Below are 27,749 nucleotides of genomic sequence, written 5' to 3'. Positions count from 1 at the left end.
CGTGGGAGTTGTTTCGTTTGGGAAATTCTAAGCATTAAACTCTGCTGGTGAACATTTAGGCACCAATTTGGGCATTTTCTGCATCAGTTTATGGTGAAAAATAAAAGAAAACTAAAATGTCACACACTGAGAAGGTTAAACCTGATAAAGAACCCACCACTAAGAGCAATATGTATTTTGGGTATATATATATATATATATATACGGTATATCTTGAATATAAACATGTGTACACAAGGAGGGCTTAAATGAACTATTTTAGAGGGTAAGTAAAGCATAATGGACTCTTTTGTTTTAACCCTGTAAGACCCGAAATGAGCAACAAAAAATTAATAAATAAAAAATAAAGCAAACAGAATATAATGACATAATAATAAAAAAAAATGATGTTGCATTTTTTGCAACAGTGAGTTTTACAGGGTTAAGACTAAATAAAAAGGGGCATCTTCTTCCATATTAGGGGGCAGATATCCCCTCTATTGAGTGAAGAAGTCCCTGCAGGTGAGTCATTTTGATCAATGCAAACCTGCAAATTATGCATAATATTATCTTTATTTTTCAAAATTTTATGTTAACTTCAGTATTAATGTTAGATGACACATACACACATTAGGTTACATTTAAACAAATCTTGCCACTTTATGTAAAGTTGATGGCCCTCAGACAAATCTTTCTATAACTTCATTATTATTGATCTTTAAATTATTGATATAACTAAGTCAAATTGCTGGGGATTGGCTTTCCTGGGATCTTTCTGTGTGGAGTTTGCATGTTCTCCCTGTGCATGCGTGGCTTTTCTCCGGGCACTCCAGCTTCCTCTCACAGACCAAAAAATATGCTGAGGTTAATTGATGACTCTAAATTGCCTGTATGTGTGAATGTGAGTGTGATTGTTTGTCTGTATATGTAGCCCTGTGACAGACTGGCGACCTGTCCAGGGTGTCCCCTGCCTTCACCAGAGTCAGCTGGGATAAACTCCATCCCCCCGCGACCCTAGTGAGGATAAAGCGGTGTATAGAGAATGGATGGATGGATGGAAATTGCTGGGGATGCTAACTGACAGTAGCAAGGGATTCACTGAGGGTCATATCTTATGTTTTAAAAAATCAGACAAGTATTTGCCCTTTTTTTAGTTCATGATGTTCAAATGAATAGATATTCCTACCTATGGCTTTCATGTAAACAACAAGAATCAGTTCTTATATGTATATTCATATTAAAAAAACCACAGAGGCCTATTATACTGTCAATAAATTCCATTAAAATACTTCATAGCATCTTTTTTGTTTTCCTCATATTAGTAAAAATCATTCCACTGCTGTTTAAAGATGAGCAAGGCAACTATAAACCAAGAAAATAGTAAACTGACTATATCAAGTGGTCCGTAGGGGGATTATGGGACTTCTTATCTAAAGAGGGGAGGGCAGGTTGGTGCCCAAAAATGTTAACAATATTTTTATTGATCTGTTAGTTTTTTCCCTTATTATCTGAATCTCACACATATAAATGAATATTCTGTCTTCTACAGTTTATCTACAGTGACTGATAACTGTTTCCTATTTTCAACCTACACCTCTCCCTCTACATTTTTCACTACCTCACCTAACCCTGAAATACTTCACTCCAACACCACTAACCATCCACACCAAACTACACCTCATTGTTTACACTCTCTCTGACAAATTCCTTTACATTTTACTGTCAGCTCTGTGTACAGTGATAGTGTGTCTGATTATTTAGGCCACCTGCAAGGATAGAACAGTAATTTGAGGCTTTGGCATGAGACAAGCTGCTTGAGCATCCAATCTCTCCCTGGACCATCTGCTTTGACAGCTCACTGACACTGGATCAGGCCAAAGCCCTCCTTCGTTAGCCATGCAATTACAGTACACCGTGACCTCACGCAGGTGGCAGGATGTAAACACTGATTCGTGTGGAGAACAGCAGCATTTTTTGCACAATTGTGTCATATATTAGCTGTTTGTAGCATAGCAGCTTGTTTTCCATCTCTGGCTGCAGGTATTACTGCTGTGTGTGTATGTTTGTCAGTCAAATTTGACTTCACTGCCTCAGGTGATTCTTTTCTTCCTCTTATTTTCTCACACAAGAAGCATTTGTTCAACTCAAATACTCCCAGAAATCACCTGCCGAAGCACCTGCAAGTCTCAGTATAAACGTTGTACTGTGGAAATTATTAGAAAATGTTTCACAAAACTGTCTTTTAAGGTGGTTTTGTTCCATAACTTTGACATTATCAACTACTGTGACTTTGTGGAGATAGTGAAGAGACAGACAGCACAAAGAAATAGGGGATGATTTGGTTGGAATTTGGTTATGGAGAAATAAATGAGGTAGGAGAAGGCAAGATGAATGGGTGACAAACAAAGCAGGTGATGTAGAGCTTAAAGATTCTTATTGTTAACCTTAACAGCATGAAGCTGAATTTTATAAGTACACAGAGTTTAACCCTCAGGTCAAACAGACCTAAGTTCAATCATATTTCATCCAAACAGACCTGCTGGTGCTACGTTTATGTGATTTAGCGCCCCCATCAGCTCAGTCAGTGTACTGTTTTTAGGAGATCACACAACAAGTCATCCTATGTAAGTTTATCCAGAGCCGAGTAGTTTTTATCCAAGATGTTAGAGCTGAGAATTTCAATTTTTGATTCATTAGAGCAAAATAAAGGATCAATGGTGGAGACTGTACACAGATAGTTCAGTAAAAATACTTATTAAGCAACACTTCATGCATTTTATAAGCTAAACCTACTTATTTTATGTGATTTTGCAGAAAATTGTCCCAAAGTCACTGATGCATCAGTGCACAAACAGTATATTACTGTTGTAACAAGTTAAGATGAACTTATTTTGATGTATTTTGTATTAAGTTTAGTTCACCCAGCTTTGATGTCAGGGCACTCCAAGGGCTCAACATGCAAATGTGAGGAGATCAGATGTGATACATGGGAATGACATTAAGAAAAAGTCAAATTCTGTGACACAAATTTGACCTAATTGTTCAGATTTTTCTCTTTTCTTTGCTTTATTTTGCTAAATGGTGAAAAATGTTACCGTTTAGACCTTCATTTAAGCTAAACAATCAGAGGGGTTTTTAGGGGAAATCAATCTCAAGTGGAACCATTAACTACTGAGATCAGTTGTACGTGATGAATTGTACTGATACTTTCATATCAATACAATTCATTTTAAGATGCATATTTTTAAGAGAGTTTGATGACTGACATTACAATAGCTGTGACACGACATTCACATCATCGTGTCTGTGGCTTCTTTGTATTGCAAAACACACTGGAAAGAATTTTTGGAATGATTGCTTACTTCCTTCAGCCAACACAACATTCCTAGACGGGATTTGGAAAGCAGAAGTGAGTAAATAGACGTGAGCACATCACCCCGGTCCTTTACCCTCACCACTGGCTTCCAGTCCAGTCAAGAATTCTTTTTAAATGTTTACTGTTTGTTTTTAAAGCTCTTAACAGTCTTGCTCCACTTTATTTATCTGAGCTTTAAACTTTACAGGACCAAAAAAGAGCTCTGAGGTTGTCCAATCAGCAGCTGCTTGAAGTACCCAGGTCTAAATATGAAGACTGGGGTGAGCGGGCATTCTCTGCAGCTGCAACCGGGCTCTGGAACAAGCTCCCCCCGACATGCACCATCACTCAAGAGTGTGATTGTTTGTCCTGCTGTAAGTTACTGTTTTTAAGTTATTTTCCTTTTTTTTTTTTTTTTTTTTTACTGTGAAGCACTTTGGTCACCCTTTGAGCTGTTGTCAAGGGCTAAACAAATAAACTTTGATTGAGTGATTGATTGATATATTAACCAGTTAGTAAAAACAGAACATTAATTCTTATGTTTTACTAAGTTGTTAAATAGTTCAGTCATTTTTCAAGCAAAACACTTCAAAGCTGCTGTACTTCTAGCTTCTGAAACTGGAAGACTCTGTCTGCTTTTCTGTTGTAAATCTTATTACTCCAGCGTTCAAAAAAAAAAAAAAAAACATCATTCCTTAAAAGTGTGATTGTCATCCAAATGGCCACACTTAAACAGCATTTCTTCCAGATTGCATCAGATTGGCATTTGTAGGTGATGATGCAGTATTTCATCAGCTGTTACTTTCAGCTATGTGAGCATTTTCTGAGTTGCAGTTGTCTCTTGATTGTGTCAGGATGGTGCCTAATGAAGTTAACATTTAGTCTTCCATTTAAAATGATAAACTTCTGATAACATTCCAGCTATTCAGTTTACTAAAACTGTTGTCATCTCATTTCTTTCTCATTTGTAATTTATCTCTGTCCTCACCTTCACCCCATTCTATGACCTCCTGCTGTAATAAAATACTCCGATACAGATTCAGGTTGATTTACACATGTAGGCCTATTAGACTAAATCAAACTTTTTCAAGATATTCAATCTCCAATAAAGTGATGTGATTAAATCTAACATTTAATAAGGACATTGTTTAGATTAGATAAGATTTGAAACTTTTACTGTACATTACGGCAAAATGTGATAAATGATTAAAAGGACGGCAGTAAAAAGAGTTGCCACTTCTTGCAGGGAGTCACTCGGTCTGTCAGGGAGTACTTTATCTTTAATGCTGTAAAAAGCAGCTTTAAAACATATGCAAAGGTAAAGGAACTGAAGGCAGACGGGACTGTTTCTTGCAGATGAAAACAATTTATAAAGATCTTTCATCTCAATCTCTTTGCTTCATACTGTATAGAGTTTGTTCTCCTCATGCCATTCTTATTACCCAATACCTGAAAAATGATGAACTCTCCTCAGCTGCAACCATGACACTGTCATTGTGAGCATGATGGCAAACTTTTTAATGTCACAACTGTAGCTGCAGGCTTTTGATCTTGTTTTAATGAGTTTTTTTTTAATCCACAGTGACAATAAACCACTTATCGTGTAAGAAAATTGCAGTCTGGCCTTGACATATTACATAATCCTCAATTCCTGACCAGCATGTGAAGGGAACTACATATGGGTGACAAATTAAAAGAAAACCCTGAACTTTTGACCCCTGCAGTGATGGGATCCAGCGGCTCAGATATGCTCTGTGGGGAGGCATTTTTCTGGCAGGGTTTGGGTCCATATTCCTGCAAATCAAGTTATTCTGAGAGATCACCTTTATCCTCTGATGACACATTTCTCTCCTAATGGGAGTGGTCTCTTTCAAAATGGCAATAATCCCTTTCAGTGAATGACCTGATGAGTCTGAAAATGATGTGAATCATATTTCATGGCTGCCCGATCTCAACCCAAATGAACATCTTTGGGAGGCTTAAAAATAGCTATTCACCCAGCTCAGGCTCCTCAGGGTTGTAAATGCTCACAGTGTTAAGGAGTCAGGCTAATTCCTGGGTCGGTGGAAGGTGTGGTGCAGGCAAGGAAGAATCTGGCTTTCTAATGAAATCACAATGCGGGAACAGTATTCATCTTTTGATAGGTCAAAATATCTTCCTGAGAACCAAGGGAAAAAAGTATCTTTCAGTTTAACTTTTTTGGGATTTCCTGCCTTTTTAGAACTAAACCACTAACTCACAACTTAGAATTTTACAAGAATATTTTATTTTAGATTATATAACATGCCCACTGAAGTGGACAACAGAGCGATTTTTATGACTCTTCAAAAATAAGAATGCCAATCCATTTTCTTATGAAAATTTAAGAAACTAAATTTAATAACAATAGTGTAAAATTCAAGAGGTTGCATGAAACATAGTTCAACACAACTATTTATTCATTACATTAATCTTGACGCCTGAATTTATTTACAATTAAATACTTTTTTTTTGGTTTTTGCTTTCCAGCTGATGCTAGAATAAGTGGACATTGTTAATTTATTTATTACACATAGAACAGAGATATATTAATGATAACAGATATATGATAATTAGGTCCCACTCCGACCGGTCCTACGAGAAACCTGTGCTTGCAAAAGGTTCCGAGGTACGTATTGAATATGTACAAACCGGTATTGGGGCAATGGATACGGTATCTCGGCTGGAGTTTGAATGACAGCGGTATGTTGCGAATTCGAGGCAATAGACGTGAAGGGGTTAATCACTTTACACAGAAAATACATTCAACATGTTTATTTCCCCATGAACAAATGTGTTTTGGGGCAGAATTATGAATGTGAACAAAGAGCTAGCAAGCTAGTTAGCTAATAGCTAACACCGTTAAATCGTTTCTCATGTCCACTGTGATTGACATTTATAAAAGGGAGATTATTTGTCCAAACAAAAAGTTTAACTGAACTCTGACCCCAATTTAAAAATCCCGTTTTGTTCATAAACAAGAAAATAAATGATTATATTCGGTAAAACAGCAAAAATTATCTTAACGATAGTTGATTTTAACTGTTCTCTTTTCCTGGCAGGTGCGTTTTGCTGCTGTGTCCGTTTGGTGTCAACATGAAAACAAAGTTCCCCTCATGCCTCCCAGTCACACAAGATGTCATCGGAAAGGCCAGGATGTCCTCTACTGAGCACATCAGGATTTAGTAGAGTAGCGCAAATGAGTCAAAAGATAGAGATCAAAACCAAATGTCCAGCACAGAGGACATAAATGAATGGGCCGGTTCTCAGGAGGACATTTCTGTGTCCCATCTCAATAGAGTAGCTGTACTTTAAACTGTCACTGAAATAGGAAATGCTCATTTTAAGATGCATTTTCAGCATGAAATTTTGCACAAAGCTACTTTTGTAATGTCTACCTTTTTCTTTAAAAAATGTCCATTTTGATACCCACATTTTCCCTGTGGTTGTTGTCTTATAACTTACTGATTATAAATTTAAGTGCTTATGATTATAGGTGTGGTTAATGAGAGGAAAGCTAAGTAAAAGTGAAGTTCTGTGACACAAATTTGACTTAATTGTCTAGACATTTCTCTTGTTTTTGCCTCTTAAGGTCTCAACCAGTTATCTACATTAAGCAATCTGAGAAATTTTTGGTGGAAATTATCATTTATTACCATAAAATGAAAATATTCCATTTTGAAATAGTCAATTGTACTTAATTACACCACTGATAAGATGCAAATCATATCTCATGGCTTCCAGATCTCAACCCAGTTAAGCATCTATGGGAGATTTTAAGAATAGCTAGTTTGAAATATTTTATGTTCAGTTTAGTTCACCAAACTCTGATGTCTCTTCCAAAGGTTCACAATATGAATTTAAGTGGTTATGACTCTGAATGTGATTAATGGGGGAAAAAATAAGTAAAAGTGAAGTTTTGTGACATAAATTTGACTTAACTGTCTAGGCTTTTCTCTTGCTTTGCCTCTTAGGGCCTCAAACAGTTATCTAAACGAAACAGTCTGAAAAATTTTGAATGGAAATTAATCTTAAGTGGAACTGTTTACAGCTTAAATCAAAGAAATGTGACAAGAGGCTCCAGATAGATCTTGATCACTGTATTCTTTTGATACATTTCAAGTATTTAATATAAATTTTCATCTAAATCAAAACAAATTAACTAAAGCTCCACACATTGACCCAGCACCTTTATCTAGACACTTTATGCCGTTATCCCCTTTTATTTGTCTGCTGTCTATATATAGAAAGTTAATCTTTATCGACTCCAGCCTCCTATCTGTGGTATAATGCTGCATGTTATGATAATTTATTACAACTTATAGCATGTTGGAACTGCAGAACCAGCTTTTGTCGCCCGTCTGTCTGTTGTGTGCACTTTGATCCGATTGCAAAAATAAATAAACTGGGTAATCAATTTCAGTGACATCAGTTAAGATGCATTCACTCCGCTGGTGTGCTCCTAACAGATCACAGGTAACTCTAACTTTCCTCTCAGTGTCTTGTGTGTTTTCTCTGCTGCAGGATCCAAGAGAAGAAACAGGAAGGTGGCAGATTAGTAGCTACTGGTCCTTATAAGTGACCCATTTAATAAGGTCAGTCACATGATGGCAGCAACACAGGAAGACCGTAAGCATGCTGCTCTCTAATGACTTCTGAAGTAAATAAACTCACACATGAATCATTTTTGCAGGTAAAATTCTCAAAGCTGGAAGCCAGATTGGAGTCATTTGTGATGCATTTACATATAAAGTTGCTTTAAATGCCAATTTTCCATTTTAATTCTTATTTCTCATCCTCTCTGTGCGTTTCTCTGATCATCCTGTCACTCCCTCACACCCTCTGTCTCTTTGTCAGCCTTTCTCAAGGTTACTTTAGTTCACTGGGAGTGTCTTACTGTATCACGTGATCCTGATGCAACGTTACTCTGTGTCAGAGCAGCTGCAGGGATGGCGTGATGTACCAAACCTCTATCTGAAATAAATCAATATTTAACAACAAAAATAAATAAATCCTAAAATACTCAGACACTGTTTGCATTAGAGAGAGAGAGAGTTTAACCTCACGTGTAAATTTGATGGAAAAATGCCCACATTCAACCACTAGGCTGCCATGGATTATGACAGAGAGAATTGTGTGATTATTATACAATAAATATGAGAAATAATTGAGGATGTAGTTTGTGTTTCAGCATCAAGATTAGACATATCATCCCCAATAACCTTGGCGTCGATTGGATCCTCCGTCCGACCTACAAGCCCCTGATATCCAGCAGGGGTGTCTGCCATTGCGCAGCAGCAGCCAACTAGGTGAAGGTGGAAAATCCACCAGGAGGAAGGATGCTGCACTAGTCTGTCGGGGTCTGTTTCTTCTGTCAACACTTCCAGTATTTTCTCTTTCTGCACACTGAAGCCCGCTGGACACCGCCGTCCTTTGCACCAGCTCCCCCACCGTGGTCCGTCTCAGATATATTGTCGCCCCCCCTCCTTAATCTCCCAGATTGTCGGCGACTTGCTGCAGTCGATGCTGCAGTTCTGAGCCGCTCCTGCACCGGGACAGCTGACTCAATGAGAAAGACATGCTCGCATTCGTGTTGGTCTCTGGGTCGCTCTGGATTTTATTAGGTGAGTTTTTCCATTATCTCTTTATTTAAGGTGCGTTTTTTCCCTTTTCCTTTCCTTTTTTTGTTTGGTGATGGTTTGGCGTCGCCGGGCTGGATGTGATGCACCTGTCTGACAGAGGGGCCGAGGCGCATTGTGTGCTTTCCAACTGCCGGCTTTTTCGTTTTGCAAAGGTTGCAGTGTTTCTATTTCCTACATCTCGACGCGTGTTTAATCATGATCAGTTGCCGCATTTGGCGCTTTGCCTGCACCGCGATGACGCCGGTGATATTTTCCATTTTCCTCAGACTACACGTGTAGCTGATTAACTCAGCGCCGCATCTCAGTGTGGCGGCTCCAAACAGAGCATTTTCATTTCTACTCCAGAACTCCGGAAAGGATTATCAGGGGTAACATCGAGGGGATGCTTTCAGGTTCTCCAGGCTGCCTCTGATCAGGTAGGAGCTGGCTGTACAAGCTGCCATGCGGCTGGAACCCATGCGGTCATTCTGGATGATGGCTGGTTGTATTTTGCGTGTCACAGTTTGTGTTTAACGTTGAAATGGAGCCAGTAAAAGCAAGCATCGCTCTCACTGTGAGCCAAATGGGATAAAACGTGAGCATTTAAGGCCGGCCAGTTGCTAAGGTCGTGTGACATTGTGCGTAAACCCGGACGCACGTCATTTAAAAAGCCCTATTAGCTTTGGAACTCTTCCCTCCATCTTTGACGCACAGTGCCCTTCTACCCAAACGAGGCTGCGTAAATGTCCACCTCTTGTGCTTTTATTTCATCCTAAACGTGCCACCAGGCCAAGAAGCCGGTTGTGAAAGTCAGCATTTCGCCTGTAATGTCCTCCGCCATGCCTCAGTGATGGAGGGTGGGAGGATGAGGAGGATGAGGAAGGATGACGCGCTTCGAAATGGCGCAGCTGATTGGACGGAGCTGTCCAGGAGTGAGGGTGCTGAAATCCTGCGGCCTACCGGCAAAACCAGCGAGCACAGCATGCTCCGTTTTAACCGACACCACCCCCACCCCAACCCGGGTTTACGCAGCGATTCCAGGGCCATTCCCAAACGGAAACACTCGTTGACCTCCAGTGCGCCTGATGAGATTTTTTTTTTCAATAAAATATAATCCCTTTAAAGCTGAGTTTTACAGTGAAGATTGGAGGCGTTATAAGGAGGTTTTTTTTTTTTTTTTTTTTTTTTTTTACAACTTGCCATGAAAGTATTTGCAAATCCTCCCTGAATTGTCGTTGGCTGATTGTGTGCCGAGCGAAGATTTACAGCTTAATAGGCCCATCTGAACAGTTTGTTCCTCCTGAGTCTGCGTGGTTGCTCAGTGAAACACATCTTGCAACAGCTGGCATTTTGGCTGGTGCATTAATATTAAAATTTGCAGTTACAGGGTTGCAGGTGTTGCATATTTAATGACCGATCCAGCCAATCAGAAGTAAGCACAAATCTTTTTTTGTGTGCATGTGTGTGTAAAGGGAATGGTTTGGTTAAAAAAATTGCAGTGAAGGGCTCCCATGGGAGGTTTGGTGACACCTCTCACCTGTCATCACATCCCAACACCCTGCTGCTCCTCCCTATAAATAATTCATTTTAATCACCGTCTAGTGTGGAGTCCCTACACAGCGTGTAAACCTATTCTTTTCCTCCCTCAATATTTAATTAAAAGGATGGTGGTGGCTTTACCCCACCCTTTGGCAGGAGGCAACCAATGATCATTGAGTATCTGAGGCAGACACAAGTCTTATGTCCACTAGAGGAATACCAACTTGACTATTAAGTGTGACAATTTGGCTTTTTTTGTCATTAGCAGGATGGAAACGGTAATAAGAGGAAGGATAGATTGTGAAAATATTGAGATCAGAACCCGCAGCTTAAAGACACGCTGCGTGACTGCACAAAATGACAGGATATATGCTGAGGGTTTGGTCTTACCTGCTGGGAAATAAGTGTCTGTGACTGCGCACTTTCACTGAGTGTTAAGAGTAATGAGGCACACCATGACGAATTCCTGTACGGTCACATGAAAGACTGAATGATTTGTGGAAAACTATGTTTTTTCTGGCTTGATTTTGTGATTTGATTTGCGCTGTAATTGTTGCTTTAGTTTAATATTCAACACGAGTGATGAAGCGTTACCACAAGGAGGATGGGTTCAATTTGTAAAACTATTGACATGACAGTTTAAACTCTGCATCAGATTTGCAGCATGACACACATATTAAATTGCAGCCTTTTCCTTAATTGCATCTTCAAAATCAATTAATTGCTCAGCATTAGCTACGTGTCAAGAGAGTTTTTCTGTCAGAGTGGCGAGGTTTAAGACAGACTGGAGGAATATGACACCCTAAAACCTCAGTCCTGGTCAATAATGATCAATAATATTACCCAGTCTGAGTGCTCCCACAGCCACATGGCAGTTTTCCCTGTGAGTGGCTTATTGCTGTGTCAGCATTCAGCGCACACTCTTCCTCATATTGTGGGTTGCCGGGTAATGGCTCGGCCCTGAAGTGCTGAACCAGGTCTCTCACGTGCTCTCGTGGCTTCTGTGTAAAGCACAGTGTTGTTCTTGTTTGGTTTGAGTTCGCAGCGTTGCTTCTTTAGTCCTATTGGTTGAGATTTAGAAGCTTCTTTGATAGTCAAATTCAGACTGGAAGCAGCCTCATTACGTTTGTCTGATTTGTGTAAACGTTCGTTCATTTGCCTGCGTGTGCGTCTACATGTGTGTGTGAGCGTTGTCTGCCACTGTGTCGCTCGATGTGTATCATTTCCATTTAGTGGAGGAGACGATGAGCCTGCATGTTTAGGAGGAGGGAGGGTGAGAGAGTGGCGGAAGGAGGGGTGGAGTGGGTGTGGTGAGAGAGAGTGCAACGTCTGTCGAGCTCAGGGTGGTGTGATACGGAAGCCAGCCAGGCCCAAACCAGGCCAAAACGCATCTCGCTGCCCTCCTCTCTGCTTGCCTCAGCTTAATCTGGCTCGGTGGCAGCGGGAAGGTAATCACTGGTTTGCACAGGGAGATGTGATATCCCTCTGATGCCCCTTGAAACAGCACTCACTCACACACATATGCACACCTACACACAGGCGCACATCACACACACCTCACCGGCTGCCTGGCTTCCTCCGTCCGCCTTTGTAAGTGCCGCTGCCTAGACCACAGCTGCTTTAACCCTTCTGCAATGCATTTACAGCTCAGCTAGTTTTGCAGTTTTTTCAGTTTGTTTGTGTCCTTTTACTTCAACTTCAGCGCTGCATTTTGTAGTTCATATATATATATATATATATATATATATATATATAGATGTGTGTGTTCTATATAACAGCCTCCTACTTCTTTATTCTGCAGTTAGTTTTTTTTATCTTTTAACTGCAAACACTTATGTTGGAGGGGAAATGGCTGTTTCACATGCACAGGATGTTACAGTCTCTGTGCAGTTGTTCCTCAGTGACAGTGACCAGAAAAAAAGTTGTGGTTTTAGTCCAGCAGGGGGGTCTAAGTGGAAGAATGGCAGCGACAGATAAGGATGAGTGGTTAAAAGAAAGGGAGAGTAGGTGCTATGCAAGGATAATCAAGCATTGATGGTTTAAAAATGAAAAAAAATAAGAGCAAAAAAACTAAAGAAATGTAGAATGCACTGATGTAAGCAAAGCTGCAAAACAGCAATTAAAGGATGTAAAGAATAAGAGAACGCTGAGCAGGATGTCTTTAAATAGAGTGCTGTAGTGAGGTTACTACTGGTCAGCTGTCTCTGTGCTAATAGGGTGTAATCTCCCCACGTTGGACTCTAATCATTGGTGATAGCGCTCGGATGGGCCGATGGGGCGGGACTTAAAGATGAAGGGTGCTTGCCTTTCCTCCACTTTAAGCCTCAGAGGTCACAGGAACACTAGCTGGCCCATTCACAAGCACTCATCCCTGCATTGCTCACAGTTGCTGCACTAAAACCTGCTGCTGAGTTCAGTCTTCCTCCTGGTGTGCAGGTGACACGATGAGGAGCTGCTGCTTTGAGTTTCATAGCTAAAACTCCATATTGCCATAGTGTCATTTTCCTCATTTGGTTTAAACAGGTTAAATAAAGTGCTGCTGCCTGGTGACTCCTTCACGTTTATGGTCCTCCGGCCTTTTAAGAGTCCTCTGGGATGCAGCTATTTAGATGCACTTCAGCTGAGTCATTTATGCAATGTATAAAGTCGGTCAGATTCTCCACCCAATAAGCGGTCACTTCTGGAACATTTTTTTATAAGTGGATACAGCTGTGAATTTTCTTTGAGTCAATGCTTTATAACTAGATTAGATCTTTTGGTAGAGATGTTGCACCCCATATGTCAAAGTCCATCAGCTGATAGATTTAGGATCCTCAGATTCCTACATCATAGTTATTTTCATACAAATTCAGCTATAAATGTTCCACTTACTTGTATTTAACCTTTACGATAAAGGCCTCACTCTTCAGGGTAATTCAGACGTCTGTTGGCATGTATGTACAGTTCAAATGTTTATTTCTTTAACCCAGCTGCTCATGCACAGTGTGCGCACTTAGTGTTTTGTAATAGATATGATACAGTGTGTGTTCTGTTCCCTCAGCGCTGTGTTTGACTGTGCACATCTGTCAGGCTTTGCGGTCAAGTGTATGCTCTCCCCACACTGATACTGCTTCAGTTTTTTTTTTAAATAGCATGTTATTCATCAATATTTCCTACACTTTTTCCCGCTCACTATTAATTCTGTTTTATCAGATACATCACTTTAGATTAGATTTCAGTATTAGCTGATACCCATCCCATCGCTCTCAGTTACATTTGAAAACATGACAGGTATGTGAAAGATGGTCTGATTGAATATCCCAAAGGAAATCCCAGGAAATTATCATCAAATAGCATATTATAATGATTTTTTTAAACTAAACAGGAGTTTGCAGATGTGTTTATGTCAGCAGTGAGAAGATCTTTGAAATATAATTACTATAGCATGAAGTGTGTTGTTATAAGTGCAGTACTTTAATGCAAAAATGAACATTACATTCTCAATGAGTTGCATTTGTACAGTTTGAATAAAGAACTTCATTCAAAGTCCAGTTAGTGGCTTTTTTCAGAGGAGCCATGGCTCAGATTTAAGATGTAACCAGATTTAAGATAATTATCTCTTTACAAAACATTATGAACAACCTGAACTTTCTTAAGAAAAATAATTTCAATTTCAGTTCTTTTACATATTATAACGTACAGATGCCAGTGTGTCTACCAAGGCACAAAACATTTAGTCACAGGTATCCGAAACTGAACGATGTTGTATTTTACTTTATGATCAAAACGACAAAAGTCAGACAAAAAAAGGACAAAAAAAACTACAAAAGCAAGACAAATATATAACAAAAATGAGACACAAAATGAGAAAAGCGAGAAACAAAATGAGGAAAGTGACACGAAACAAAACAAAAAAAGAACCAAAAAATTGACAAAAAAGTTACAAAGCGACAAAAAAATGGACAAATGACACAAGCGAGACAAAAATTACAAAAGCGAAAAACAAAACCACGAAAAATTTGACAAAAAAATTACAAAAACTGGACAAAAACACAAGCGAGACAAAAAGGAAACAAAATGACAAAAGAGAGAAACAAAAACATGAGACAAATGACAAAAGTCAGACAAAAAGTGACAAAAACAACAAAAACAAGACAAAGTATTAAAAATGCGAGATATAAAAAACGACAAAATAACAATGAGCGATACAGCATTTGACTTTATGATCAAAACAACTTGTCAATGTCTAGAAATTATTTAAAATTTGTAATTTACAATTTGTAAATTCTAAAACTGTTCTAAACTGTGAGATTACAACTTGTGTGCAGATCAGCATTTTGCGTCCTTGAGCAAAGAGCCATAAATTGGACAGTTTTTCCACTGCAGGTGCTGTGAAGATAACTTTCACTGCTTTTCCTGGTGCGATGTGCTCTTCGCTTTGCATATCAAACAGACGGGTCTTTGAGTTCGCTCGCTGATGAAGGTCATTGTTGTTGCTGATGGGGATGCTGCCGACCTGCTGTTCTTCTGTCCAGCCAGCTGAAGCAACAAGCTTTGTAGAAGGCGACAGGGACGGACTTAAAGACCTGTATGTGCCTATTTGCATGTGTGTGTTTGCGTCCCTGGGGCGCGTTATTGAGGCCACTATGGGACAGAGAGTCGAATACGAAGCCGGGCTTTTGACTATAGTAGAGAACTGACCTTATTTATGCAAAACGTTCATGCAAATATCTGCTCGTAGCCTGATTACACCAATTAAGATGCATTTGATTGTCTTCCATTTGTAGGAAAAGCAATCATTTCAAAATCAAATCTGCTCCTTTGATTTGAAACCCTTCTTGAGTGAGTCAATTTTAACTCTGAGAAACACTTTAAGACATTCGGTTTGTGTCCAGTTTCAGTGGGTGTGATTTTAGATGCGGCCGTAATCATCACCACAGAATTCACCTTGAGCAAAGGATGTGTTACTGTGAACAAAAGGAGACCGTATTTCTTTAATCTGCCACTCTTTTTCACCCTGTTAAGGAATTTTTCCATGTAGAAATACAGTCAACCCCTGAAATAGGACAAAGCCCTGGTGTATAGCAGAGGAAGGCTTCTTAAGGAGGGTTTGTTAGGACCTTTCACTGCCTCCCACCCAACCTTTAAACCTGCACAGTCTCTGCTGTCTGGCATCACTTTACAGCAACACAGTCGATGTTTTAGTGAGTCATCAGAGGTCGATGTTCAGGTCTGTGTGGGACAGGTTCTAAAAATTCTTGTTCTTGTGTTTTTCCTTTCCTCAGATAAGGATATTGTTTTTTCTTTATTAGCAGTCAAACAGCAAAAAAAAAAAGCAGACGAGAGCAGAACAAAGAGAGGCAGAATTATTGACGGGCAGTTGGATGTTTGCATCTCTCCTGGAGGCCAATTAGGTGTCTGGCAGGCTGCGAGTCTCCTGCTGCTGTTGGACTATTTCAGGGCAGGAAGGTTGGAGGGGTTGGAGGATGTCTGTACTTAAGGCATTTCGTTGGTTTTTCTTAACCCTATGGGCTCCACAGGAGAGCCAAGGCCTTCGCAAACAGGTGCTGATAGTGGGCGTCCCAAATCTGATCAGCAGATGTAGCCTCACCTCGGCCCACAGAATTAAATCAAGACGCTGCCTTTAGCGTCACTCTGCAGACGTGAGCAACAAAAAGTGTTGCAAAATGAGATGTAATCCATCTAAGATGACACCTCGTTTTACATGTTTATAGATCTAAGGATCCTCTCGACAGTCTGTTTTCTCTGACATACTGTGCATCAGCTTTTGTCAACTTTAATTTGACTCTGTTGTGTTTGTATCATTTGTAGTATTAGCACACGCTGGGCTCTACATTTAAAGCAGAAGTGCAGCATTAATACTCTGTCAGGTCTTTCCAGTTCACTACTAGCTTTAAATCCTCTTAGTGATGCATAAAAGGACAAGAATGTAACAGAATGTTGCCTGTTCTCATCATTTACTATGAAAATATTTGAATTGAATTGTATTTAAATTCCTCTGTAAAGGACATATGAATATTTAATACATCCTGAAAACACTTTAAGTCCTCAGCACCATCACAATATGGTAAATATGTGCAAAATGGTGTATAAAATGTATTATTGTTCTGTCCCACAAAGTGATTTTACAGTTAGAATTATTAGTTTAAGAAGATAGATAGTTAGAAGATAGTTTTATCTTTAGTCGAGTCCACTTAGTTATAAATATAATGACAAGACTGTAACAGAATTTTGTCTGTTAGAGTCAATTACTACATATTATTTTTATTTAATTTCATTTTAATTATTTCTGGAAGTGAGTAATTAAATTTTAAATTCCTTTTGATACATTTTTTGTGCCCAGCATCATCACAATATGGCGAATGTGTGTGTGAAATCATGTATAGAATAATCCATCCATCCATTCTCTATACACCGCTTTATCCTCACTAGGGTCGCGGGGGGTGCTGGAGTCTATCCCAGCTGACTTGGGCGAAGGCAGGGGACACCCTGGACACCCAGTCTGTCACAGGGCTACATATACAGACACACAATCACACTCACATTCACACCTACAGGCAATTTAGAGTGACCAATTAACCTCAGCATGTTTTTGGACTGTGGGAGGAAGCCGAAGTACCCGGAGAAAACCCACGTATGCACAGGGAGAACATGCAAACTCCATGCAGAAAGATCCCAGGCCCACCCCAGGATTTGAACCGGGGATCTTCGTGCTGCAACGCGAAAGTGCTAACCACTACCCCACTGTGCAGCCCATGTATAGAATAATTCAATTGATAATCAGTTAGCTCTGTATCAAATTATAGATTCCACAAGTGTGTTTTTACAGTTAAAATCATTACTTCTAGCAATACAGCCCTAGTCCTTGAGTCATGCTGCTCTTAGTAATTAATATAATAATGAGATTATAGCAGAATTTTGCCTGTTTCCATCATTTACTACAAAACATTTTAATTAAATCATATTTCAAATTTCTCTGTGAATGACATATGGAAATTTAATGCATTCTCAAAGCATGTTTTGCCCCGAGAATCATCACAATATGGTAAATGTGCAACATAATGTATAAAATGATTTATTATTCTGTTCCACAAGAGTGGTTTACAGTTAAAATCACTACTTTTAGCAATACAGTCCTAGTCTACTACCATTCTGCTACATCCTTGCTCATTTGAGTTGTCTTACTTTTAGTAACTAATTTAATAACGAGATTGTAGCAGAATTTTGTCTATTACAGCTATTAACTACGTTTTTTTGTTATATTCTATTTTACTTTATTCATACATATCATAAATCACGCTCTGTTCCACAAGTATGGATTCCAAAAGAGAGTTTTTGTAATTAAAAGCATTACTTTTAGCAATACAGTGTTATAAAGTAATAAAAAATTCTACTTCACACTATCACAAGATGAATCCACATGAACTGGATGGAGGATCATTTAATTTTAGCCATTTCAATAGTAGTGTTGCTACTGTTATTACTATCACTATATCTGCCCCCCAGGCTCCCTGTTCCATCTCCTCCTCCTCCTCGTTGTCTCCAGATGTACATGCACTGTGTGTGTGTGTGTGTGTGTGTGTGTGTGTGTGTGTGTGTGTGTGTGTGTGTGTGTGTGTGTGTGTGTGTGTGTGTGTGTGTGTGTGTGTGTGTGTGTGCGTGTGTGTGTGTGTGTGTGTGCGCGCGCAGTGATGCTTTTGTAACCAGCCACTCTCTCCCTCTCTCCCTCTGCCTCTCTCTCTCTGCAGCCTCCTCTAATCCAGCCCTCTGCACAGCGGTGTCACTGGGTTATAGAGTCTGTCTATATTTAGAGCTCGTCAGGAGCAGTTTCCCCCACCTCTGCCTCAAACGTCAACTAATCCACCGGGGCTGCAGCCGAGCCATATTTGCCATCGCACGCCCTAAACAGAATCCTTTTTTTCTCCAAATTCTTGCCCAGCTATGCATAAACATTCACAGAGAAAATTTGGACTTTGATTACAAAAATCAATGAAGCATGCGGGTCCATAATTAGACGGGTAAATAAACATGGCGTCTATGAAGGTCGGTCACTTGCAATAGGCTTCAGGATTTATCGCAATACAAACAGCGATGTGGCGGCCGTGGCTTTGAAAGCTTTGTTTCTAATGTCATCTAATGACACTATCACCTCTGTGTGTTGAGCTGTGCTGAGTGGCTGGCTGCTGGTGCTTTGGCATTGATCTTCCTGTCACAGCTGTTTTTAGATACATCAGCTGCACTGTGATGTGGATCAATGCAAAACGCAATGTAGGATGTAAACTGTGGTCAGAGACATGTAGCGTATGACATGGGGAAAATCATTATTCTGTGCAGGCGAGCAGACGTGTGGCTACCAGGAAGCAAAGTTTTATGTTTCCGAATACACTTTTATACACATTTATAGTCCATTATTTTAAAAGAAGCAAACATTCTTCTTAGGTTTAATTTAATCTGTAGAAAAACACATGAAAATGGCACTTCTTCATTTTAAATAGGCCGTTTGACGCTTTATGAGAGTCAGGTGGAGACTCCAGGGTGTTATTTGGCACATAACCCCCCCATGAAATGATGAATTTTTGTTTTTGTGCTTGAACAAATTAAATAAATGAAATATAATGAGTTAATTAGTTCACTTAAGATTAGGCTCCCTCATCCCCACTCTCAGTTCTTAGCCAGAAGATGAGCTAGAGTTAATGTATTTCAAAAAAACAAGTCAAGCTATTACTTTAACTACAGAACTGCAGTTGCATGTTTTTTTTTAGAAATGTAAATATGATAATTTATGTTTTTGGGAGTGTCATGTTCCTCATTTTCCATGTCTGCGCTGTGGTTAAATGTGTACAGATAAACTTAGTGGATGGTTGCTGTTTTTTTTTAGTGGTCACAGCATTGAAACTCCTAAAATGTTAACTTTCTAGGATTGTATAAATCGGATCTAAATAAATGAGGAACTATTTACCAGTTAGAGAACTTTAAAAGTGTTGCTAGACACGTAGCCACGTTATTTATTTTCCCCTCAGTTTCTCATCTCCTGACAAATAAGACTAATCATGTCCCAGCATCTGACAGATATGAGTGGTCTCCATCCTCACCCTTCTCAGAAAGAATGTGACTACATGTATTTTCCAAAATAGCAGATTTCCCCCAAATGATCAAACTTTCATCCACACTAGAAATAAGTTCAACTGAAGTCTATAACACACTGAAAACATACAGATATGCTGTTTTCTTAAATGGGATGGATTGTCTTTGAGGGTGTTTCCATTTTTCTTTCCCCATTTTTCATTTAAACTGCACTTTTTAGATGTTCTAAGAGCAATCAAACTGTCCTCGTCTGTCATTTTTCAGCATAATCCGCTCATTCCAAACACCTGAAGCTGTGCCAGATTTGAAAGTTTCCAGTGTTTTCAATTTGTCACATCTTTAAAGAGATTAACAGACTCCAGCTGCACACAGTGGGCGACTCTGTGCACTTAACAGGGCAAAACGTTTCATTACAGAATTAACTCTGACATTGTAGCTGCTTAAGCATCCTGCCAACAAAGCAGATTGGTTTGGTTTAGAACCGTAATCGAGTGGTTTCTATTACTTACGATGGTGCTCAACATTTCCCAGCACTGGAGCAGCTCTAATATCCCCTCGTCATTACTGTAACAGAAAAAAAAAATGGACAACAGAAAAAGAGGAAACATGTTTCTGGACAGCAAAGTGGAAAATAAAGAGAAGCGGGGAGTCCTGCGGTGTTAAAGTCACAGTACTGCTTTCGGGCGCATCACAGGGATACTGTGGTTTGGTTTTTTTTGTTTTTTTTTGGTTGCAGGTGATGGTTTCTGTCTGAACAGAAAGTGAATTTAGAGCATTCGTGCATAAGTAGTGATTGGAAAAGCAGCATCAGGGAATTCACTGTGAAGGTATTGTGCAACAGACTCCAGTTAAAGAAGGGAAGGTGATGATCAATGTTACAGTATGTAAATGTGTCAGCGCAGCTTTAAGAATGACTGCGGATGATGACCGGGATAGCACCACTGTGTTTCTGTGTGTGGGGGGTTTTGTGGGCGTATCATATAGAAACTGCTCTGGTATTTCTAATGATCACAAAGGTTTAACTTTAAAGTTTGGTCTTTTTTTTTTTAGTTGACTTCTTTGTAATGAAATGAAGCTTTTTGCTGAACTTTAAGCTCATCTGAGATGTTTTAATCTGACTGATGACACATTTGGTGGTGCATTGGGGCACTGCTACTGTTCTGTGTAGGAGGTAATGCTTATTTTTCTTTATGATAGTAACTAAATACTAAATACTAAACAATCCAGCTTGTGTTTTTCAGTCTATTGTGAACTCATGCAAATACCCGACAGATATTAGATGCTACTTCTCTAATAGGAAGTTTTTGTTTGTCTGCACGTTTCTGATTTTTTGGACCTTTTAAATAATACTAAACATTAAACAGGTAAAACTCCCATACAGTAAATTAAGGCCATTGTGTTTTCTATCTACAATTCAAAACTCACATTTAGTGGATTCCTAATGTAAGATATTTCAATTTTGGCTTTTTTGAGGCCTGTATAAATTCATGAAGGATTCATTGTGTTCCTGGCAGTTCAGAGAAGGGTTCTAAACATGATATATACTTTCAAGTTTGGTCAAAAAAGGTGTGAAAGAGTTTGTAATGAAACAGAAAACTTTCAGTAAAGTGTTAAAGAAAAGGCTTCACAGGGTCCTTGAACGCATCACCTCAGTGTTTCAAACTCTGAACTGTGAGCAGAGCATCGCCTTCTCTATTCATAAACGCCTGTCCTGTTTCTTAAAATGGTCCTGCATTCATTTTTGTACATTGTTTTTAAAAAGTCCGGCCTCCTGCTTTCATTCGAGCGCAACTTCACCTGATTCAGCTTCCTTTTTAGTAAAGGGCTTCCTCTCAGAATAACAGGTGAATGAGGAAGTATGCGTTCCCACGGCCTCAGATATTTATACTTACTGGCTTCGCTGTCTGTTGCTGCTTGTGTGTGTGTGGTGGGGAGAGACAGTGTGAGGAGACAGGAAGTGAATCTGATTGGCCGTGAGCTGCAGCAGAGCCACGATGCTATTCGCCTGATCAGGTGGTGCTGTCTCTGACTCATCTGCCAAGGGAGGGAAGGAAACCCTCCAGTCAGCACCGCAGCCAGCCTCCCCCGCCGCTAAATGATGTACCTCATGGTGTGTTTGTGTGTGTGAGAATGAAGCTGCGACCTGATGAGCACGATGTGTGATGTGTGGTGTGTTTTATTTGCCCTCTAGTCCAGCCACTTGTCACTGCCGTGGTGTAGATAATCTACTCTGGGCTTCTTTTACAGTGAGAGTGGGAGTGTGGGGGAAGACCCCTCAGTCGTTCCTTTTTTGAAGTATAAATGATGCGGTGTTGGATTTGAGTGGAGGAGGTCAGGTATTCGTACAACACGTAAAACTTTGGAGGAGGGTTTACAGCTTTATGTGCCTGTGGTAAACGTCTGCATTGAGGCTCACACGTTTACAAAAGCAGAATTAGTAATTAGCTGTCGTTACCACTTCCTGGACAACAGTTTCTTCTCTCTGCCTTCAAATGTCAAAAGTCTGTCACACATATCTGTGCTTTCATGTACCGATTAACCGATTAGCGCTCATTAAAGCCTGACTCATGTGAAGCTGCTTTAACACAAAGGTGTCAAAGTCATTTTACTTCAGTGGCCACATCCAACCCAACTGGATCTCAAGTGACCAGTAAAATCACAGCATAATAGCCTATAAATAACCACAACTCCAAATATTTCTTTTGTTTTAGTGGAAAAAAGAACATTCTGAAAATGTTCATATTTAATGAATTATTCTTGTACAAAACATCATGAACAACCTGAAATTTCTGAAGAAAAGTAAGTTCGATTTCAACAACGTTATGCCTCAGTTTATCGTTTATACATTGCAACTTACAGATCACTAAGTGTCTACATAGACACAAAACATTTAGTCACAGGTATCTGAAAGTGAACGATATAGTATTTTAACTTTATGATTGAAAGGACAAAAGTCAGACAAAAAAATCCCCAAAAACAACAAAATATTACAAAAAAATGAGACCCAAATAACAAAAGCAAGACACAAAATGACAAAAAATGAGAGAAACAATGCGACGCAAAACAAAAAAGAGACAAAGAATTAGACAAAAATATTATGAAGTGACCAAAAAATGGACAAATGACAATAACGAGACAAAAAATGACACAAATGAGATCAAAAATGACAAAAGCAAAAAACAAGACAAGACACAAGCGAGACAAAAAACACAAAACAGCACAAACGATACAGAAAACAATGAATAAGGCAAAACACAAAATGACAAAAATAAGCTGAAAAACACAGGAAACACAAAAGAAGAAACAATCAGATAAAAACATGAGACAAACGACAGAAATCAGACAAGAAACGACACAAACGAGACAAGATCTTACAAAAATGAGACAGGAAATGACAAAAGAACAATGAGCAATCTAGTATTTTACTTCAAAGCAACTTGTCAGGGTCTAGAAAACATTGTAAATTTATAGTTTTACAAATTTACAATTACAAAGTCGTCCCACGGGCCAGTTTGGACCCTGTGGAGGGCCGGTTTTGGCCCACGGGCCGCATGTTCGACACCCCTGCTCTGACATTTGCACATTTTGCTCCTTCTACTTGTAATCACAACTGTAGTTAATAAATTGTCTAAGTGTGCAAATAGAGGAACATGCTGATAACTGACACACTGACATTTTGGCATTGATGGCAGAGACGAAACATCAGCCCACATCTGGAGTAAAGGTGAACACTTAACAGCACACAGGTCATTTTACATCATGCTTTTTCATTATAATTGTGATTTTAATCGCTGCAGTGGTTTTAATATCAAAAAGAAAATCAACACACTGATTCAAGAGCAAAAACACAGGAAGCTGGAACTTTGATAGCATCTTTTTGTTGTTTAGAGTTTGTCTGTGGAAGTGAGAGTTATTTTTCCCCCAACATGTGATTGTGGACAGTTTGTCACATTCCCACATCGTCTATTTTATGCTTATGGCTGCAGACCATTACCAAATGTCACACTGTGGTTTTGTCTGTTTTAATCCCTCTTCTCCTTCTTCTTCTTCTTCTTCTTCTTCTTACTTTCAAGCAAATACATCTGGTGTGGTCATCAGACCAAGAAAAAACTTTAAATCTGCTGCCATAGTTGCAATATACTAATATACGTTTAAATATTATCAGCTTACACAATTAAGTATATTAACAGACAAAAAATTGACTTTTTTCTGATTACTTCTGTTATTCTGTAGCAGTGGTTGAAAAATCTGTTAAGCTATTATAAACCTTCCCTGGAACATCTGATTCAGCTTGATTTGGTATTGAAAGTCACAATTTTTCAGAAAATCTTCACCAGAAGGACTGTTTCATAAATATGCCAGTTTTGTATTTGCTTAGAGACACGTTCAAAAAAACTACAAAATGCAAAATCTGTGTTTGTACAAGTGTGTGTGTACATTAAAAAGGTGTTGTTAGGCAGGTATTCTTTGTTGTTTGTCACCATAAAAGACCAAGTCTCCTTCTTCCTGCAGAGCTGAGTTCCACCCTGATGGAGAAGATGCAGGCCCAGGAGATGATGAGCGGCCTGAGGATACCGGAGATGGACGAGCTCGGCCAGTTCTTCCGCTCCCTGCCCACCTCCACGCTGGTGGGCATTGGCGCTCTGACCGCCGTGCTGGCGTACTGGTTGGCCACCAGACCCCGTCCCATTAAGCCTCCCTGCAGCCTGCTGCACCAGTCCGAGGAGGTGCCGGTAAGACTGGATGTGCTTCATATTCACATCAGGGCTGCTTTCAGAATTCCTGACGTTAGCTCTCAGTCTGATTTGCAGCCGTAGATACAAAACCCACACTGCTGTCCGAGTGTCCGGCTGAATTAAAATCCAGATGATTTCCTCCTTTGATAAAAATGCTGATGCACTCATCTGGCTCACCTTCATTTGTTACTTACAGCAAAAAGCTCCATGAGCAGGAGGCAGAGATTCAGGATTTGTTTTAGAACTATAAATATCAAACCACATGAAGCCTGTTCGAAGTAACTGAAGGGTGGAGCTTGTTAGGGTAATTTTTGCCAGAAGTAAAACGCCATGTGTGCATTAGAGATACATAGTAAAGCATTGATCAAAGATAAGGCAGCGACAGACAGTTTAGAATAGAAAATCCTTTATTAGTCAGTAAGAAAAATGAAGAGAACACATCTATAGATGAAAGACATAAGATATATATACAATATAAATACTAAAAAATATGAAAACAATGCACACACGGATACTAAAAACACAACATTTAAGAATATACACACAAATGAATTGCACATGGGTTTATTGCTCATGACAGTTTGCGAACTGTCATTAAGTGAGTGTGTGGTCTGTTGGGAGAAGACCTGCGTTAACGCTCCTTCACACACCTGGGGTGACGCACTCTCACTAAAGGAGCTGTCCAGGGCCCTCAGAGTGACTGTATGGGGTGAGAGTCCCTGTCCAGCACGGATGTTAGCTCGGCTAGCATCCTCCTTTCTCCCATCACCTGCACTGGATCCAGGGGGCTCCTCAGGACAGAGCCGGCCTTCTTGATCGGCCGATCAAGTTTGCTTTTGTCAGCAGCTGTGATGCTGCTGCCCCACTCCATAGAAGATGGCATAGAAGATGGGGTGGCTGTGGCTCAGGTGGTAGAGCGGGTCGTCCAATGATCGAAGGTTCGATTCCCGCTCTCGCCTAGTCATGTGCTGCATGTCAAAGTTTCCTTGGGCAAGATTCTGAACCCCGAATTGCCTACCAGTGACTGTTCCACTGGTGTATGAATGTATACTGACTGATGTTGCAGGTTGATTAGCAACCTGCACATTAGTGTGTGAATGTGTGTGTGACTGGGTGAATGGGAGCAATTGTTGTAAAAAGCGCTTTGAGTACTCTGATGAGTAGAAAAGCGCTATATAAGAGCAAGTCCATTTGCCATGATGCCACCACAGAGTCCTAAAAAGTTTTCAGGAGTGCCCCCTGCACCCCAAAAGACTGCAGTCTCCTCAGCAGATCGAGTCTGCTCTGACCCTTCCTGTAAAGTGCTGTAGTGTGATCTGATCAGTCCAGTTTATCGTTCAGGTGAACACCCAGGTGCTTGTATGAGTCCACTCTCTCAATGTAAAGACGAGGCTTATAATAGTTCAGTGTCAGGTCTTTTAAGTTGGTTGTCTTGTTACAATGACAACTCACACAATTTTATCAAATGTCAGATTTATATTCTGATTAAAACACTTCTTTGTTCTTTTCTGAAATAAAACCCACAACCCTGACCCCTACCTTCATGAACAATCCCTCTCAAACATGCACACAACTTGTCTTTGTATTTGAGAAATTGACAAATAAACTCACACACTTCTGTCAATAATGTTTTGTGTGTTTAACGAAATTCATAATTTGTACTTGCAGATAATAATACCGTGCTGTGCTTATCCAAAAACTTGTGCTGACTTTATATAAAGCTCACAAGCTGTGAGGTAAACATGCCTCGATTCCACCCTCCAACTGCCATCCCAACCAGAAAGCAAGCACACGCCCTGTTTTTAACCCACACACACCCACCACAGGTCTTTTTGAGGGACAGGTGAGGCAGGCGGCATTTGTAGTGGCAGTGAAACTATACCCTGAGAATGTGTGAAGGAGTGACGCCGCAGTCTGACAAGCTGTGAATAGACGAGTGCAGGTTCAAGCACATACAGCTGTGTGTTGTGAGAGTTTCATAGCATGCCAGAGCTCCTAATCTATTCAACCCGAGTGATTTATTTGCTTCCAGTGTTCTTCGCCTTTATGAGAATGAACTCTAATTACAGAGAGTGCACCAGAAGTGTTCGCAGAGCAGAACAACACACAGCTCTGTTCTCTGTTAGGCATTTGTGAGCTGACAAAAGAGACGGATTATCATTTGGAAAACAAGAAAAACTGTTTTCTCCTTTCCGCCCTTCAGGCTTGAGTGTCTGTGCAACACAGTTGTTATGATAGAGACGAATTTCATCCTTCTGGCTTCTAATATCTGTTATTTTGCGTCTCTCTCTTTGCGTCAGCATGAAGATGGGGGTCGCAGGTCAATGATGGGCGACCCCTCCAAACTGCTGACCCATTACCATGACGACGCCAGGACCATGTATGAGGTCTTCCAGAGAGGCCTTCATATATCTGGTAGGTGGCAGGATACGAGGTGGAAAAAGGTCATTTCAGCAAGTGTTTCTTTCATTCATCCGTAAAATCATTTCTGTCCACCAATAAACATTATTAGCTAACTGATGCTTTCACAGGACCAAACAGAAAAAATCAACATAAAAGACCAGATGTGACTAAAATAATCTTATAAAACTAATTAAATGCCACATTCAAGGTAATATGAAATAATGGTGATTATTGTGTACCCTATCGGTGGATTTTGGATTTTCCCACTAACAATCCATCCGATCCTTGTTAATGTCTCCCTATATCAGTTGAACCAAGAAAAAGATTATTCTTCATTCTTGCAGCAGCACATGGATGATATTATATTTACGTATACTACCAAACAGAGAGAAAATGGAGAATGCGATGTTATTCTGTTGGTATTTCAAACACGACAAAATAATGAACTGAAATGAAAGCAACAATTACGAGTCCCGTTATTCTCAGCCACGGATGCACAATCAAAACCCCCAAAACAGAGCAATCAGCGCCCACAAGAGAAGTGATTGGTAGCAATGTTTTGGCTCTTTTATCTTGATTAAAATGACTCGAATTGACATTTTTAAATTTTACTGCCTGGTGAATTATGAGGCAGAACTCTAGTGTCATGTTTTCACTTTTCAGAGACACTGATGAAGTAGAAAAAGATGTAATTCAGCTGTGGAAAAAAGTAAAATATATAAATGCTAAAATGTGGGTGAGGTGGCATAGTGTATACACCGTGCACTTCTAAGACCAAATACTTGTTGGAGTTATTTAATTTCTTTGTCCTGTCACTGCTAGATGTACAGTAACAGGTTAACGCACACACACTGAGATACTGTACTTTTTTTCTTGTTTTGCACACATGTGGACAGAGACAGCATACAGTTTGACAATTACACGGTCAGACCGGTGGAACCTCCCGTTATAGCTCTGCTGCTGGAGATAAAATGACTCCTGTGGTTGCCAAGGTGATGGCCATCGTTGCTAACG

The 27,749-nt window shown here is 39.8% G+C and overlaps 1 protein-coding gene across 2 annotated transcripts in view; it reads left to right on the top strand.

The window, feature by feature from the left end:
• Positions 1-8,564: 8,564 nt before the first annotated feature.
• Positions 8,565-27,749, top strand: part of acsl6 (acyl-CoA synthetase long chain family member 6) — a 48,629-nt gene continuing 29,444 nt past the window's right edge. The window contains exons 1-3 of one of the 2 annotated variants that reach the window (XM_022205976.2): positions 8,565-8,976; positions 24,109-24,329; positions 26,633-26,747. In XM_022205976.2, the coding sequence (XP_022061668.1) occupies positions 8,931-8,976; positions 24,109-24,329; positions 26,633-26,747 (382 nt within the window). In that variant the 5' untranslated portion in view covers positions 8,565-8,930. Of the gene's footprint in view, positions 8,977-9,280; positions 9,411-24,108; positions 24,330-26,632; positions 26,748-27,749 lie in introns of those variants that run through there. The other variant, XM_051937421.1, reaches the window with a different exon arrangement.

Source organism: Acanthochromis polyacanthus, chromosome 17 (genome assembly GCF_021347895.1).
Source record: "Acanthochromis polyacanthus isolate Apoly-LR-REF ecotype Palm Island chromosome 17, KAUST_Apoly_ChrSc, whole genome shotgun sequence".
Taxonomy (NCBI): domain Eukaryota; kingdom Metazoa; phylum Chordata; class Actinopteri; family Pomacentridae; genus Acanthochromis; species Acanthochromis polyacanthus.
This window is presented reverse-complemented; position numbering and strand designations above follow the sequence as displayed.